This window comes from Lycium ferocissimum, unplaced genomic scaffold (assembly GCF_029784015.1).
Source record: "Lycium ferocissimum isolate CSIRO_LF1 unplaced genomic scaffold, AGI_CSIRO_Lferr_CH_V1 ctg3200, whole genome shotgun sequence".
NCBI lineage: Eukaryota > Viridiplantae > Streptophyta > Magnoliopsida > Solanales > Solanaceae > Lycium > Lycium ferocissimum.
The window spans coordinates 8,639-22,925 of NW_026725364.1; the positions used below are offsets into that span (position 1 = coordinate 8,639).

General features: G+C 35.4%; 1 protein-coding gene across 3 annotated transcripts; it reads left to right on the forward strand.

Annotated features, from left to right (window-relative positions):
- The first annotated feature begins 1,188 nt into the window (after positions 1 to 1,188).
- LOC132043993 (galacturonokinase) lies at positions 1,189 to 13,427 on the forward strand. Of its 3 annotated transcripts, none has more exons than XM_059434476.1 (14): positions 1,189 to 1,438; positions 3,191 to 3,304; positions 3,764 to 3,835; positions 4,450 to 4,493; positions 4,922 to 5,075; positions 7,653 to 7,718; positions 8,222 to 8,301; positions 9,938 to 10,048; positions 10,398 to 10,586; positions 11,374 to 11,414; positions 11,502 to 11,530; positions 11,634 to 11,703; positions 11,797 to 11,886; positions 12,969 to 13,427. In XM_059434476.1, the coding sequence occupies exons 1-14, from the start codon at positions 1,400 to 1,402 to the stop codon at positions 13,226 to 13,228; spliced, it is 1,359 nt and encodes a 452-aa protein (XP_059290459.1). In that variant the 5' UTR covers positions 1,189 to 1,399; the 3' UTR covers positions 13,229 to 13,427. The 3 variants fall into 3 exon arrangements, with proteins under 3 accessions (XP_059290459.1, XP_059290457.1, XP_059290460.1); XM_059434474.1 differs by having other exon boundaries at positions 9,938 to 10,037; positions 10,378 to 10,586; XM_059434477.1 differs by having other exon boundaries at positions 9,938 to 10,037; positions 10,411 to 10,586.
- Positions 13,428 to 14,287: the final 860 nt, after the last annotated feature.

The window sequence follows — 14,287 nt, forward strand, 5'->3', positions numbered from 1 at the left end:
AGCGATTAATTTAATAGAGAAAAAACCAATATTAAATTTATCTATTAAATGAATGAATTTATATATATATATATATATATTATGTAATAAAATTATTAAATAAATTTGTTTACAAAGAAATGAGTCTCTTTTTTGCATTGAGAGAGAGCATAAAAGAAAATGATAGAAAAATCTTTGTTCAAAATGGCAAAATATGATTTGCCTTTTAGGCCAATACAAACTTGAAAATCTATATTTTTATATGGAAAATGGAGGTTGGAATTCTTTGGAAAATGACATGGAAATTAATGATTTTTGCCAAATTTGTAACACATATTAGCCTCAATTTTTCTCTATTCACTTGGAAATTCTTATATATATTTTGTTGATAATAATGGTGGTTTGAATGACAAAGATGGGAAGTTAGTTCGAAGAAGAAAAGAAAGAAAAAATAAAAAAAAAAAAAATGAAGGGTTGGTAATTTTTGACATTGGCAATGACAGTTATGCGGATGTGTAATAACACCTCTCGTAAAAGAGTGGTATTAGTTTTAGTATGAAAAATAATTGAAATGAAACAAAATTATGGGTATATACTTCAGCAACTTAAGTTTAGTTGCTGAAAAGTTAAGTTTTCTTTTAAAGTTCAAGAATTGAAATGATATCTTTTCTCTTTTAAGTTTATCTTGAAAAGTGTATATATATATATATATATATATATATATATATATATATATATATATATATATATATATATAAGTTCAAACCAAAAGATAATGTACTGTTTTGGATCTTTTCTCAAAAAATTTAATATGTTTTCACTGAAGTTAAATAAAGGACACATCAATGTATAAAAGTCTGCGGGCATTGACAATTTAACACACTTTTCTTCACAGTTATACTTAAAAGCCAGTGGAGTTTATGAATCATTCAGGCATTCTCAAGTTCTCACTTTTATCATTTAAAAAATAAATATATATATATATATTTTTATGAAACTATTTGACTGAGCACTAAATTTAATAAAGAAAAAGGACGGTTAAATTTATGGTATTAAATGAATTATATATATTTTATGTGACTAGAAATTATTAAATAAAGTAAAATTTTTTTGAATATAGAAAAGGTCTCTTTTTTTTTTTGCATTGAGAGCTTGCATAAAAGAAAATGATTTAAAAATCTTTTTCAAAAGAATATGATTCCACCAATACAAACTTGAAAATTATCAAATCAAATCATTGAACCAAAATCAAAGGGAAACGACCTTTCAACCGACAAACGACAAGTTATTCCCGCAAATTTCTTATCTTTAACCTCACTCTCTCTTCCTCATCATTATTATTCTTAAATATAAAGCAAAACCCACTTCAAGAAAGCTATCAGATTGGCATTCTTGAATAGATATTTCAAAAAAAAAAAAAATGGGTGTTTTTTCTGGTCATTGGCCTTCTCAATCAGAGGTAAAGTCCTCATTTTTTGTTATTTTTATTGCATTGTGGATCTTTTGCTTGACTTGATTTGTAATCTTGATTCCAATGTAATGTTTCATAATTTACTATTGAGATAAACCAAGACAGTTCTAGCAATGGGGATAAACCACATTTTTGTTATTTTTATTGCATTGTTGATTTTTGTTCCAAATCTTTATGTCATGATTTTATGCTTATATTGTAGTGCATATTGTTTAACTAAATTCAGTAATGTGATTTATAACAACCCCTTTTGCCGTTGTGTGCGCGATTTATTTGAGGAGGGAGTTTTGCTGTTTTGGGTGTTGTATTTAAGAAATGAAGAAGCTTGTAGTTACTAGTAAAATGTTATGTATTGGGTTGGAGGAATGTAAATTAAAGGAACCTATAATGATTGATGTTTCACAATTTTACTATTGGACAAACCAAGACAGTTTTCTCATTGGTAAGATAAAACTTGGTGATGCTAATACACATCTCTAACCACATTAAGCTGAGGTTATGTATGTGATAGTGCCAAGGGCAAAGCCACCATTTTAGCTATGGGTTCAGAAGAACCGAGTAGCGTTGTCTCAAACTTTATATGTATGTTAAAAATAATCATTTGGTGTACCCAAAAAACAAAAAGGATTGTGGTTCGGAACCCGTAAACTAAAATCCTGGCTCCGCCTCTGGTAGTGCTGTATTGCTAGAAGTGTGTTGATTTTGTCCCAATTCCTTATGTCGTTGTTTTATGCCTATATTCTAGTGCATATAGTTTAACTAAATTCAGTAATCTGGTTTATGACTACCCTTTTTGCAGTGTGTGCAAGTTTTATTTGAGGAGGGAGTTGTAGAAGTTACTAGCAAAATTTTATGTATTGGTTAGAGGAATGTAAATTAAAGGAACCTATACTTTAATGAAATTATTGTTCTTTTGAGCATATTCCACATAAACCAAGTGCAAATATCTTTGTGCTGCTATGTATCTAACAGTACTTATATTTGATGTTCCTACATTCGAGAGAAAGACCGAAAAAGTGGGAGAAATAAAATCTTAGCTAGTTGACTCAGCTCCAAATGGATGTAGTTGTGTAGGTGTTGAACTATTCATTAGAACTTGTGATACTCAGGGTATGTTTGGTATGGAGGAAAATATTTTCTGGAAAATGCTTTCCAATTATCCATGTTTGGTTGGTCAAAACATTTTGGAAAACATTTTCTCTAGGAAAACAATTTTCTTAAAAATGAGAAAAATGAATTCCCTAGTGGGAGTAGGGAAAACAAGTTCGGCCTTCCAATCTCATTGTCTCCTCCCCACCACCAACCCCCACCCCTTGACCATTCCACCCCCTGCTACCTCCAAACTCCCGCTTCTAGTGTTTTCTAGATTACATATACATTCTCTTGGGACAATTTTTTTTTGCTTACGTATCAAACACTAGAAAATAAGTAAAAACTCACTCATTTTCCAGGAAAACATTTTCCTTCATACCAAACAAATCCTCAATCCCCAGATATTCTTTTGCAAAGGGATATGTTGACATTTCCACAAAGGTAGGGGTGAGGTCTGCGTACAACCTACCCTCTCCAGACCCCACTTGTGGGATTACATTGAGTATGTCATTATTTATTGTTATTTTGACGTTTGTAATATCAGAAGCAGTTGGTTTATCTTGTTTCACTGTAATCTCCCTGGCCTCATTTACTAGTCACAGTTGCTAAACTCAAATATATTAGCTACTGATTCTGTAACTGGTGCAGTTGGATAACATACGAAAGAAAGTGGCTGAATTGTCTGGTAGAGATGCTCAGGAGGTCAGGGTGGTTGTATCACCTTACAGGATTTGTCCATTGGGCGCTCACATTGATCATCAGGCAAGTTTATTACTTATCTATTGTCAATTACATGTGCTAGGTTAATTCTTGACTAACTGGATTCTACATCTAACGTAAATGATCAGCATATGAATAGCATTGTCTTCCTTAATTCAAGCAATCAACTATGCCTCAATTCTAAATTTGGGGATGTATTTGAAGCATCGCTACCTTTTTCTTTTTTTATAACCGTGGTGTCCGGGCCAGCTTGCGCCCACCTTGACTAATTCAGCGGGATATCTGCTACCTCCCACCTACCAGGTGAGATGGGAAGAAATCACCTAGTACTTTTGTCTCCGCTGAGATTGAACCTGAGACTTCATGGTTCTCCTCTCACTTCGTTGACAACTAGGCAACATCCTTGGGTGCTTTGAAGCATCACTACCTAAGGATAATTATTTGCAGTTTTACCTTTACTCATGTTGTATATGGAATTATGTTATCTTCAACATGTCTCAGGGTGGAACTGTTTCAGCTATGACAATCAATAAGGGTGTACTACTTGGTTTTGTTCCCTCTGATGACACCCAGGTATGATTTTTTTTCATTTTATGTAGCCAAATTGTATAGACATGTTATATTGTCTATATGTTGTGAAAGATAAGTTAAATGTTTGTAGTTTTAGCTAAACTTGGTTCTGAATGTATGACTCTAAAAGGCTGGATACTGTATCACACACACCATGTCTCATCAAAATCCTCTTAGTCTGCCGAGTTCTATGTTTTCATTGGGATTCTACATAGTTTATGTCTTACAAACGTAGTTGTACAAATTCCAAGATGTGCTTTAATGAGTACATATACTACAAGTCAATTGATTGGTGTTGCTTCGAAATGGGTCTTTTTAGCTGGAAAGCTGCAACTGAGACACAAATACATAGAGCAGTCACTCACGTCCAAATTGATATTCATTTTTGTCTTTTTCGCCACTCAAATTCTGCTGACTGTGTTCCCTTTTACTTCGGAAAAGTGGAGAAGTCTAGCTAGTCAGAAGTGGAAGTTGAAGCAGGATTTATACTTCTTTGTTCCACTATGTGGGCTTCTCTGCTTAAGAGCTTGAGTTTATGGAATATTTAGTAAACTCTAGTCACTTTCTTTTCTAATTCTACTTCCTACTCATTTTCTACTAAAACTTCAAATTTGTAGGTTATATTGCAATCTGGGCAATTTAAAGGAGAAGTTCGGTTCAGGTAAATAATGCTGCTTTTAGGCATGTCCATACTAGCATATAACTACTTTGGTATCTATAATTGCATAAAAAAATCTCTGTTTGGAGCCATGTAAATAGGTTTTTGTTGCTGTTGGATCATGAATCTACGATCTCATGTTCGTTGATTCGCAGCACAAGTCTCCAAGTTGATAGTGATGCAGCAGAGTCTTTTACAATGTGGAGAATCCCATCACTTTTTATGCATTTAACCTTTCGATGCTATACTTTTACCTGTATGAATTAATTTTAGCCCTCTTATAAACAATAGGTGCTGATAAGTTCATGTATTCAATAGTATAAATCCTGCAAAAAGCATCAAACTCCTAATTTTATCAATTCCAATAAATTTATCAAACTCAAAATTTGATTCAGATAGGAATTGATGCCTCACATCTTTTCATTTCACAGAGTAGATGAAGTTCAGCTTCCTAAGCATATGACCAATACAAATGGTTTAAATGAACAAATGGAGTTATCCAAACCTCTGGAAGAATGTAAATGGGGTAACTATGCTAGAGGAGCATTATACGCCCTGCAAAGCAGAGGAAATCACCTGGAAAAGGTTGGTAACATTTCTTTTGCTGTTGGTTGATAAACATACATAATATACTTGGTCTAGGAAGCCAGTTGTTTCATTTATGTTGTCGAGATTTAGAGAAGTTTCTTTCACATTTAAGGGCAAAAGGCGGGTAGCTTGGTTACAGTTGCTGTATAAGGGCTGTACCTCTCCGAATTTGAGTATTTTCCATCTATTAGTTAAAGTGAGTAGATTATGTTCCAACAACTTGCAGATTCTTATTCCGTGTATTGCAGCTGCCTGGTTCTAGATGTCGAACTCTTAAATTTTACATTCCATTCTACAGTTCATGTTGGACTTCTGGCTCGTTAATGTAGATCTAGGTTCTTCCATGCACCATCCATCTTTTATTTCTTATTTCTCCTATGTACTGAAATGATTGTTTCTACAATTTCATTCCGCCTAATCCTGTCTGACAGGGAGCCCGTTCATTGTTATTCAAAAATATATATTAGTCACCATGCATCTGCAAATTGTTTGAATAGTGGTTACTGGGAGATGATGTTTCTGGTTCTTCCCATTTTGTTTTCACAAAGATATTTCAAATAACTTAAAGATTCTCAATAAGAAAATATATATTAACTCAATAGCTTTGTACAAGTGCTCTTCAGTTAACTGGAGGAATTGGAGAGAGGGAGGGAAGAAGATATCTTGTCTAAAGGTGAGAGGGAACTCTCTTGTGAACTACGATATTCCAATGATTTTGCAGCGACATCCAGAATATTAGTTAAAGGACATATCTGTATCAAATGGATAAGGAAGAGGATGCATTATTATTCTTGGAGAAATCCATATGGTTTTACCAGAAACTACAAAAGCGACAAGTCAAAAAACATTTGCTGAAGTGGGTGCAGTCGAGCATGCAGATACACCATCACTGGAATATGAGTCGAACGGTGATACAGATATGTACTTTAACTAATATTCAATAGGTACTTTAACTAATATTCAAAGTATGAATTCTTTGTGCTCCAAGTTAGGTTCGATCTATGTTGCTCGGACTCTTCAAAAATATCGACGGGTGCGTGTTGGACACTCCAAAAGTAGTGTATTTTTGGAGAATCCAACACGGGTGCGGCAACGGAAGTGAAGAGTCCACGCAACTTAGGGTTCGATAAAGGAAGTGAAATTTATGCTAAAATGCTTGGTGGGTGCAGTGAAGCATGCAGATACGACAAATGTCAGGAGTTTGTAAGGTGAATCAAAATATGTGGAAGGTTTCCAGGGATTCCAGGTGAAGGATTTAAATGATGACGGGCTTCTATTTGTGTTCTCTTCTGTGGAAGAAGCAGTGGGATTTCTACGAGAGGAATCAGAAGGTTGTGTTACATCGATGTCTTCATGATCGTAATTTCTGGGTAATTCACTAGATGGTTAATCATCTTTGGGCTAGGATTATAAATCTTCTAGCTCATCTTCGGAGATAGGTGTGCGGAATTTAGGGAGGTTGACACCGAGACTAGAAGTAGAAAACATTTCCGTGGGCTAGAGTATAAGTAAGACTATTGGAAGTATGTATACCGGCACATATCAAGGTGAAAGTTGGTGAGGTAGAGTTTGTGATTCCAATTAGGTTGAAGGTCAAGCCTGGGATTCTATCACCGCCGGTAGCAGAGGGTCGGCGCAGCGAATGTCGACAATTGCAATGGTGTTTGTACTTTGCACTCATTTGGACTCGGGAATTTCAAACAACACAAATTGTGGCATGTGTGGTTTCTTGGAAGCTTTGAAAGAAAGACACACGTCCAGCAACAAAAATAATGATATATAAGCAACACCAGAAAGCAGTTACATGGGTTCTAAGTGGTAAGGAAGAGGGCCTCACCTATTTCGGAAAGGATTTTGAAGCTCTGAACTTGGACAATTCTCAACTCATGAGCTAATGTTTAGGTTGAGTTAGGTCCAAAAGTTCAATTTCCTGCATCGTACAAGAACCAGACATTTTCTTATTCTTAGTTTACCTAATATTAGGCCCCTTTGTGATGTTGTTCACATTTGAGATGTCCAGTCCTTGGCATATCAGTGAGAGGGGCTGTTAAGTGACTCCCATTGGTTGAGGGGTTGTTATATCCTTAATTGATCTTAGGCGTCCCTCACCTCATGAGCTCACTTTTGCGATTGAGTTTGACCAAGGTAAATTTGATTTACATGGCACCAGAACTAGACCTAACTCTGTTCTTGGTTTACACAACGTGGGCCCCCATGTTATGTTGTCCGTGCTTCTAAAGTCTAGTCCCGAGCATGCAAGGGGTGTTGATGTGTCCCACATTGGTTGAGGCCTGAGGGAATTGGTTATTGTCTCCTTATTTGGTCTTGTGCAATCCTTACCACACGAGCTAGCTTTTGAGACTGAGTTAGACCCAAATATGCATTTCCTTAACAAGGTTGACTGCTTTCATTCTTTTGTCAAAAGAACTGTTTCATTACGTGCGCTAAAACTATTTTATTCAGTCACCTTGATCTGTATTATTTTGCATAGTCCTTCAATTTAACATCCTTAACCTGAATGTGCATCAATTTCTTTCATTTATGCCAATCTTGTTACGAACATTTTTTTCACAGGGTATCACTGGATTGATCTGTGGTTCTGAAGGTCTTGACAGTTCAGGTCTCAGCTCTTCTGCCGCTGTAAGTTTTTTTTTTTCAATCACCGTCTTTGAATTTGAATTTGAATTTGAAATAGTTAGACTTCAAGAAATGTAGTTTCTGTTTTGCATTTTCAGGGAAGTTCTTGTAATTAGTGAAGTTATTTCTCCAGACTCTTTAAGGCTTTTTCAGTGGACTTTTCTTCTTTTTGCTGTTGCATCCTTGAGGAAAAGAGATCTCGCTGTTCTTTTGTAAAAAAAAAAAAAAAAAAAAAAAAAAAAGAGTAGGGGGAAGGAGGGGGTTTTTGTGGGGGGACTACTAGGTGGGGAATCGAACCCTCACCAACAAGGTGAAAGTTTAGGTAGCCAACCATCTGAGCTACTAAAGTCCCTGAGATCTCACTGTTCACTCTTTTCTTTTAGGAGATTTTATTTGAATCTTTGTTCTTTTCTTATAGTATGCCTCACAGTGTCTTAGATATCCTATTTAGTGTCACTTTTCATTTGTCTTCTGGAATTTCATTTTACAATTCTCATGCTTAACAGGTTGGTATAGCATATCTTTTGGCTTTTGAAAGTGCGAATGGTCTTGTAGTGTGCCCGACAGAAAATATTGAATATGATAGGTATGTTACTTGTACAATGGTCTTATCTTTGTTGCTTGCTAGTTCGTTTAAGATAATAATTCTGACAGCTTTTAGAGAAAGAGAAGAGAGATCTCCATAATACTTGTTATAATAGGAGCATTATCACATGTCTGAGTAGGGACATTACCTCTGGAAAAAAGATGTATCCACTTCTTTTCCCTGTCTCAACAATCGAGATTGCTCTGAATATGGTCGAAAAAAAAATTAACGTGAATATGCTGACAAATTCGGATAACGAACTATTGAGTTACTACCAATATATATAGGGTTGGACCTATCATGTTTCGAAGTTTCTTATGTATAGTTTCTTTCTTGAGATATTTCCACGCTCTCCACGCATTTTGGAATTGCTTGTGAGCATCACTTAAGTGTCATTTTTGGGCAGTTGCCTATAAGTTCTAAGCAGTGTGGTGGAAGTTAGATATTAAAGCTTAAAAATGACCTTGGGGCTCAAAGAGACTCGGACACCCGGTGCTTAATCAAAAAAAAAAAAAAAAAAAAATGACCTTGGGGAGGGCTGAAACTATATTCGTCAGCCTGGTGCATAGGCAGCTGATAATCTGCCAAGAAAATTTTAGTTTCATATGCCTTCGAGTTATTCTTTTCTTTTTCTTCTTAAAATGCATTTAACATTTATCTATTCCCGATTCTCTCATTTTTATGAAGTAGTTTTATTCAGTCTTTGCTACCACATGTTGTTTGCAGTTTTTTGTGCTGATAAAGTTATTCTCTAACTTTCGGATTAGGCAATTACGGAGTTGATTGTAAGATTGTTTAAGGCTCTCTGTAGATAATCGTTTGGTCTCATTTGATTGTGGTATTAACCTGTTATAGTGTTTCCATAGGATATTTGTTTGCAGTGCAAATTCATAAATAGTATGGTGAACGTTTATTAGGTTCTGGGAACACTGCTCTAAAAGAAAATGAAGAGGCTTGAACAACTTGATACCTGTTAAATGTTTCAGAAAGTGACCTGTTTAAGAGGTCTGTGGCCAGGCATTCTGAATTTTCTCAACTTTTCTCGTCTTCTTGTTTTCTCATCATTGCGAAGTTTATTATTTCCACTTTTACTTTATCAAATGAACTGTATCATCACAGATCTTTTCCGAAATCTTGAATCACTATTATCTTCTTCCGGATAGTCCCAAGCATGAACTCTCAAATTTCATTAATTCATCAATTTAGTTGATGCTGTTTTGGCAGATCGTCGTCTTAACTCCTAACTAAAGTGGTAAGAGCTACTCTATAAGCATGTCTTAGATCAGTAACTTTTGTGTTATTGACAAACATTAACACTTATGATTTGTTAAGGGCAATAGTTTACATGCTTGTTCTCTCTGTATCAATGACATCATCAGATTATTGATCTTTTTAGTAAATGAGGTTCAGAGGTTGGCTCAGTTAGGTAACTTAGTGCTGCTTCTCACATCCATCCTTAGCATTGATGGAGGATTTGATAGATTTTATGAAAGGAGACCAAGAAATTAGAGGAAAATGCTTAATTTGTATCTTTGGATTTCCGTATTGCTTTTTATGTAATCATGCTCAGGTTCCTACTTGTTCAGTTGTTGACATTATTTTATTATGAAACTCTTGTTACTTTTGTTACGTGCAGACTGATTGAGAACGAATATTTAGGTCTGAAAAATGGGATATTGGATCAGTCTGCAATATTGTTATCAAGCTATGGCTGTTTGACCTGCATGAATTGCAAGGTGATGCGTTTATATCCACAATAAATGAATGACTTATCCGATAATTTTATATCTTAATTGAGTTTTCAGCTAAAAGTGATACTTTCTCTTTCTCTTTTAGCTTGCGATGCTCTTCAGATATCTGAAAAGGTTTTAGATGTTACTCCGAAATACTTAAACATAACTTTGTGCAAGAAAGAAAGGAGGAAAATTTAGAAATAGTTTGTTAGTATTCAAAACTGGGAAGCCCAGATTGTTGATGATGAATTGGTTGAATATGTCATTTTGCTCCAACTTTCCTCTTATTACGATTTAGTTTTAAATTATGGCGTTCTTCTGATACAGATTTTGTGTTCTCTAGAAAACTCTTGACAATAATAGACCACATGTGCAGACCATAAATCACAAACTGATACCATCTCCAAAGGTGCAAAATAATCATGAAGGAGAGTTAGGTAATGCATTCAAGATATTGCTGGCCTTTTCAGGTCTGAAACAGGCATTGACAACAAATCCCGGATATAATAGGCGAGTTGCGGAGTGTCAAGAGGCTGCACAAATTCTGCTGCAGTAAGATAATTTCCTAAGCTTGCGTCCTGGAATAACAAACGTAGTTTTTCTTAAAGTTATGGTCATGGAATGCATGCCTGTTTATTGATTGAATACTAAGACAGGGAACAGTAAATCCTAGATGTAAGTCACTCTCCATTAAGACAAATATGTTATATTTAAGGGCGTATTTGGTATGGAGGAAATTATTTTCTAGAAAATGTTTTTCAATTTTCTTATGTTCGATTGGTCAAAATTTTTGGAAAACATTTTCTCTAGGAAAACAAGTTCCTTAAAAATGAGGAAAATGATTTACCTAGTAAGAGTAGGGAAAATAAGTTCCACAAGTGACATTCCACATTGATTGTGTCCACCTCCAACATCTAACAACCCCACCCCCCCCCCCCCCAAAAGCCCCCATCCCCACCACCCCATAGCCCCCGCCTCCCATAGTATTTGTCTAGATTATATACAAATGTTTTAGGATAACACAAGAAAATAAGTAAGAAACTCACTTATTTTCCTGGAAAACATTTTCTTTCATACCGAACACATCTTAAATCCCGAAGGAAATGTAACAAAAGAATAAAGATTCTTAATGATTGAATTTCAAGTCTTCTTCTGGAATTTCCTGAAAACGTGAAGCATTCCTAAGAATAACAAACCCTTGTTGAATTTTTCCGAAATGCAATTGAAGTATGAGGAAGTTGCAATGAGATCTAATTGATTTTCTATCGAAGCTCTTATTTCTGGGACTCAAGGCTTATTTTTTCGTCTTCTTCTGCTGACTCTAACATTGAACTTCTAGAGCTTCGGGGAATGAAGAGGAGGAACCTGTTCTATCAAACGGTAGGGTACTCAGCCTGCTTTTGTCGATGAAATAGTGATGCATCTTTTTTTATGATAATGTCGATAACAAATCTATTGATTATGCAGTTAAGCCAGAAGTTTTTGAAGCCCATAAGGTAAAATCCACAAGTCATTTTTGACATCTCTTTGTGAAAATCTTCTTCCCTTTTATATGGATCAATTGTATTTTATACCATGTTTTTGGAATTTTATTTTCAGAGCAAATTAGAACCCAACCTTGCTAAACGAGCAGAGCATTATTTCTCTGAAAATGAGAGAGTTCAGAAAGGTACTATTCTTTACAGGTCTTCACTCCTTTTTATTTTTTTGTTTAGAGTTAGGACAGTCCGTTGAGAACTGAACATCATGTGTGGTTATTAAGGACTTGAGGCTTGGGCTTCCGGAAACCTTAAAGAATTCGGAGAGCTTATTACAGCTTCTGGTCTAAGTTCTATTCAAAACTATGAATGTGGTAAGTGTTAATTTTCATACTTGATATCATAATTTCATGGTACAATATAGCTTCTTAATTTATGTCGGGGAAAATAGTAGTTTTAGTCCTTGAGTTATAGCTTTATTCTAATTTTGATCTTGTGTAGTTCGGCTTAGCACATTTGACCTTGTCCTTCAAACAACAACAACATAACCAGTGAAATCCCACAAAGTGGGGTCTCTTTAAACTAACGGAAGTTAAAATTTAACAGAATCAATATTTTTAATTTCTTTAAAATTAAAAAAAAATAAAAAAATTGATGGTTAGTGTACTGTGAAGGCTAGGATGCCATGGCTGAGCACTAAAGACGATCAAATTGATCAAGAAAAATCTCTTCCTCACCTCTCTCTTTCTCCCATATTTTGGTATTGCTGCAAAATGTTTCTTTGTTTTCTTGAGTTCTTGTTGTACCAATTTTAACCAGCACCCATGTCTATTCATACCTCACTGGATTTTAAGGCTTTTCCAAAGATAATATTACATATTTAATTTTCTCACCTGAATGGATAGCTCAGTTTCCAAAAATTTGCTCTATTACTTTTTTCTTACCTGTATTTGAAGGAACATTATTGGAATTTGGTTCCTTTTCTAATTTTCTAGCTATTCTCTATCTGACAATTATGCTTATTAAAATTCATTTATCTTCACCAATCCAAATTTTACTCCCAAGAGGATCTAATTCAACCAAAAAAGTTGAAAATCTAACCTTTGAGTTCTACTGTGACAAGGTGACGATGGAGTTTGCAAAAAGTCCTTTTTTCTGTCAAATTTTGAAGCAGAAGAAGTAGAGCTATAATGCTTTGTGCATTTACCCTTAAGTCATATCTCCCCTCTGTATTTTTGTTTTCATTTTTCTTTTTGAATTGATTCCGTTAAGTTCATAACTTTCGTTAGTTTGAGGTACCAAAATTGCATGGTCAGATTAACCGAAGGTTAAATGTACTACGTAATTACACAGGGATCAAAACCAGAATAAAGCCTCAGGGACTAAAATTGTTATTTTCCCTTTATGTAGAGGGACAAGAATAACCAAATATTGCACTTCACTTCAATGATTTCAGGTTGTGAACCACTTATACAGCTATATGAGGTTCTTCTAAAAGCTCCTGGTGTACTTGGGGCACGGTTCAGTGGTGCGGGATTCCGAGGTTGCTGTCTTGCATTTGTAGATGCAGATAGAGCGGAAGAAGCCGCAACTTTTGTCAAGGACGAGTACTATAAGCTCCAGCCTGAGTTGGCAAGTCATCTCAACCAAGGACCGGCTGTATTGATATGCGATGCAGGTGACTCTGCACACGTGATCAGCAACACTTTGAGTTAGCTAATCGAGTAAACGTACGCAGGTTCATATTTCTAGCTCCACGATATTCCATTTTTTGAATCTATTCTTTTCAGATGATTTGTATTGTTGTACCATGTTGGTTCCCTATTATTTCATTTTCCACATTGATTTCTTGTATATTAATTTGGACGCTGGAGAAGGATTCCATCAATAAATTGTATTGGTTTCCATTGCTGAATGTGTACCAAAGTCTTCTGATCTGACTATATCGAGGGACCAACTCCTTTTGCTTGTAATGATAGTTTATGAGTTTGGTTCTTGTATATTCATGGTTGGTTAAAATTGCAACAATTTTGCTGAAAAGCAAATTGTTCGTTTGAGTCCCCCCCCCCCCCCCCCCACGCTACCTGCGTGCCGCCCCAGAGAATACTAAAATAACAACCATGTCTCAATCCCAAGGATGTTGATGTTATTTAAGAGCCCGTTTGGATTGGCTTATAAGTTGCTTATAAGCTGTTTTCAGCTTTTTTGAGTGTTTGGGTGGCCAGTTTAAAGTCATTTTGTGCTTAAAATAAGCTCAAAAAAATAATTGAGCCTGTTTGACTTAGCTTATCTAAAGCAGCTTATAAGCTGCTTTAAGTTTTTTTGAGTGTTTGGGTGGCCAGTTTAAAGTCATTTTGTGCTTAAAATAAGCTCAAAAAAATAATTGAGCCCGTTTGACTTAGCTTATCCCAAAAGCGATAGTTGAAAACGAACATAAGCTAAAAAGAATAAGTTGGGGTAGCCCAACTTATTCTTTTTGGCTTATAAGCTGCTTAAAATAAGCTCATCCAAGCAGGCTCTAAGTCGGTTTTGGTCTATGTTGTATTGCGGGCAATTGGCGCGAATGCCCTTCAAATGCGTTGGTCTTTAATTTTTGCCCCCGTAATGCGTGGTCTTATATATTTGCCCTTTTAAGCTAAAAGATAATAAGAAAAAGACTTTACTACCCCTACTCATAACATATAAAAATCGAAAGTACGTAACTAACCCTCAAACATCCAATTAAACCTATCCATCATTTCAACAACAAACCTTTCAATCGTTCCATCGTTCCAA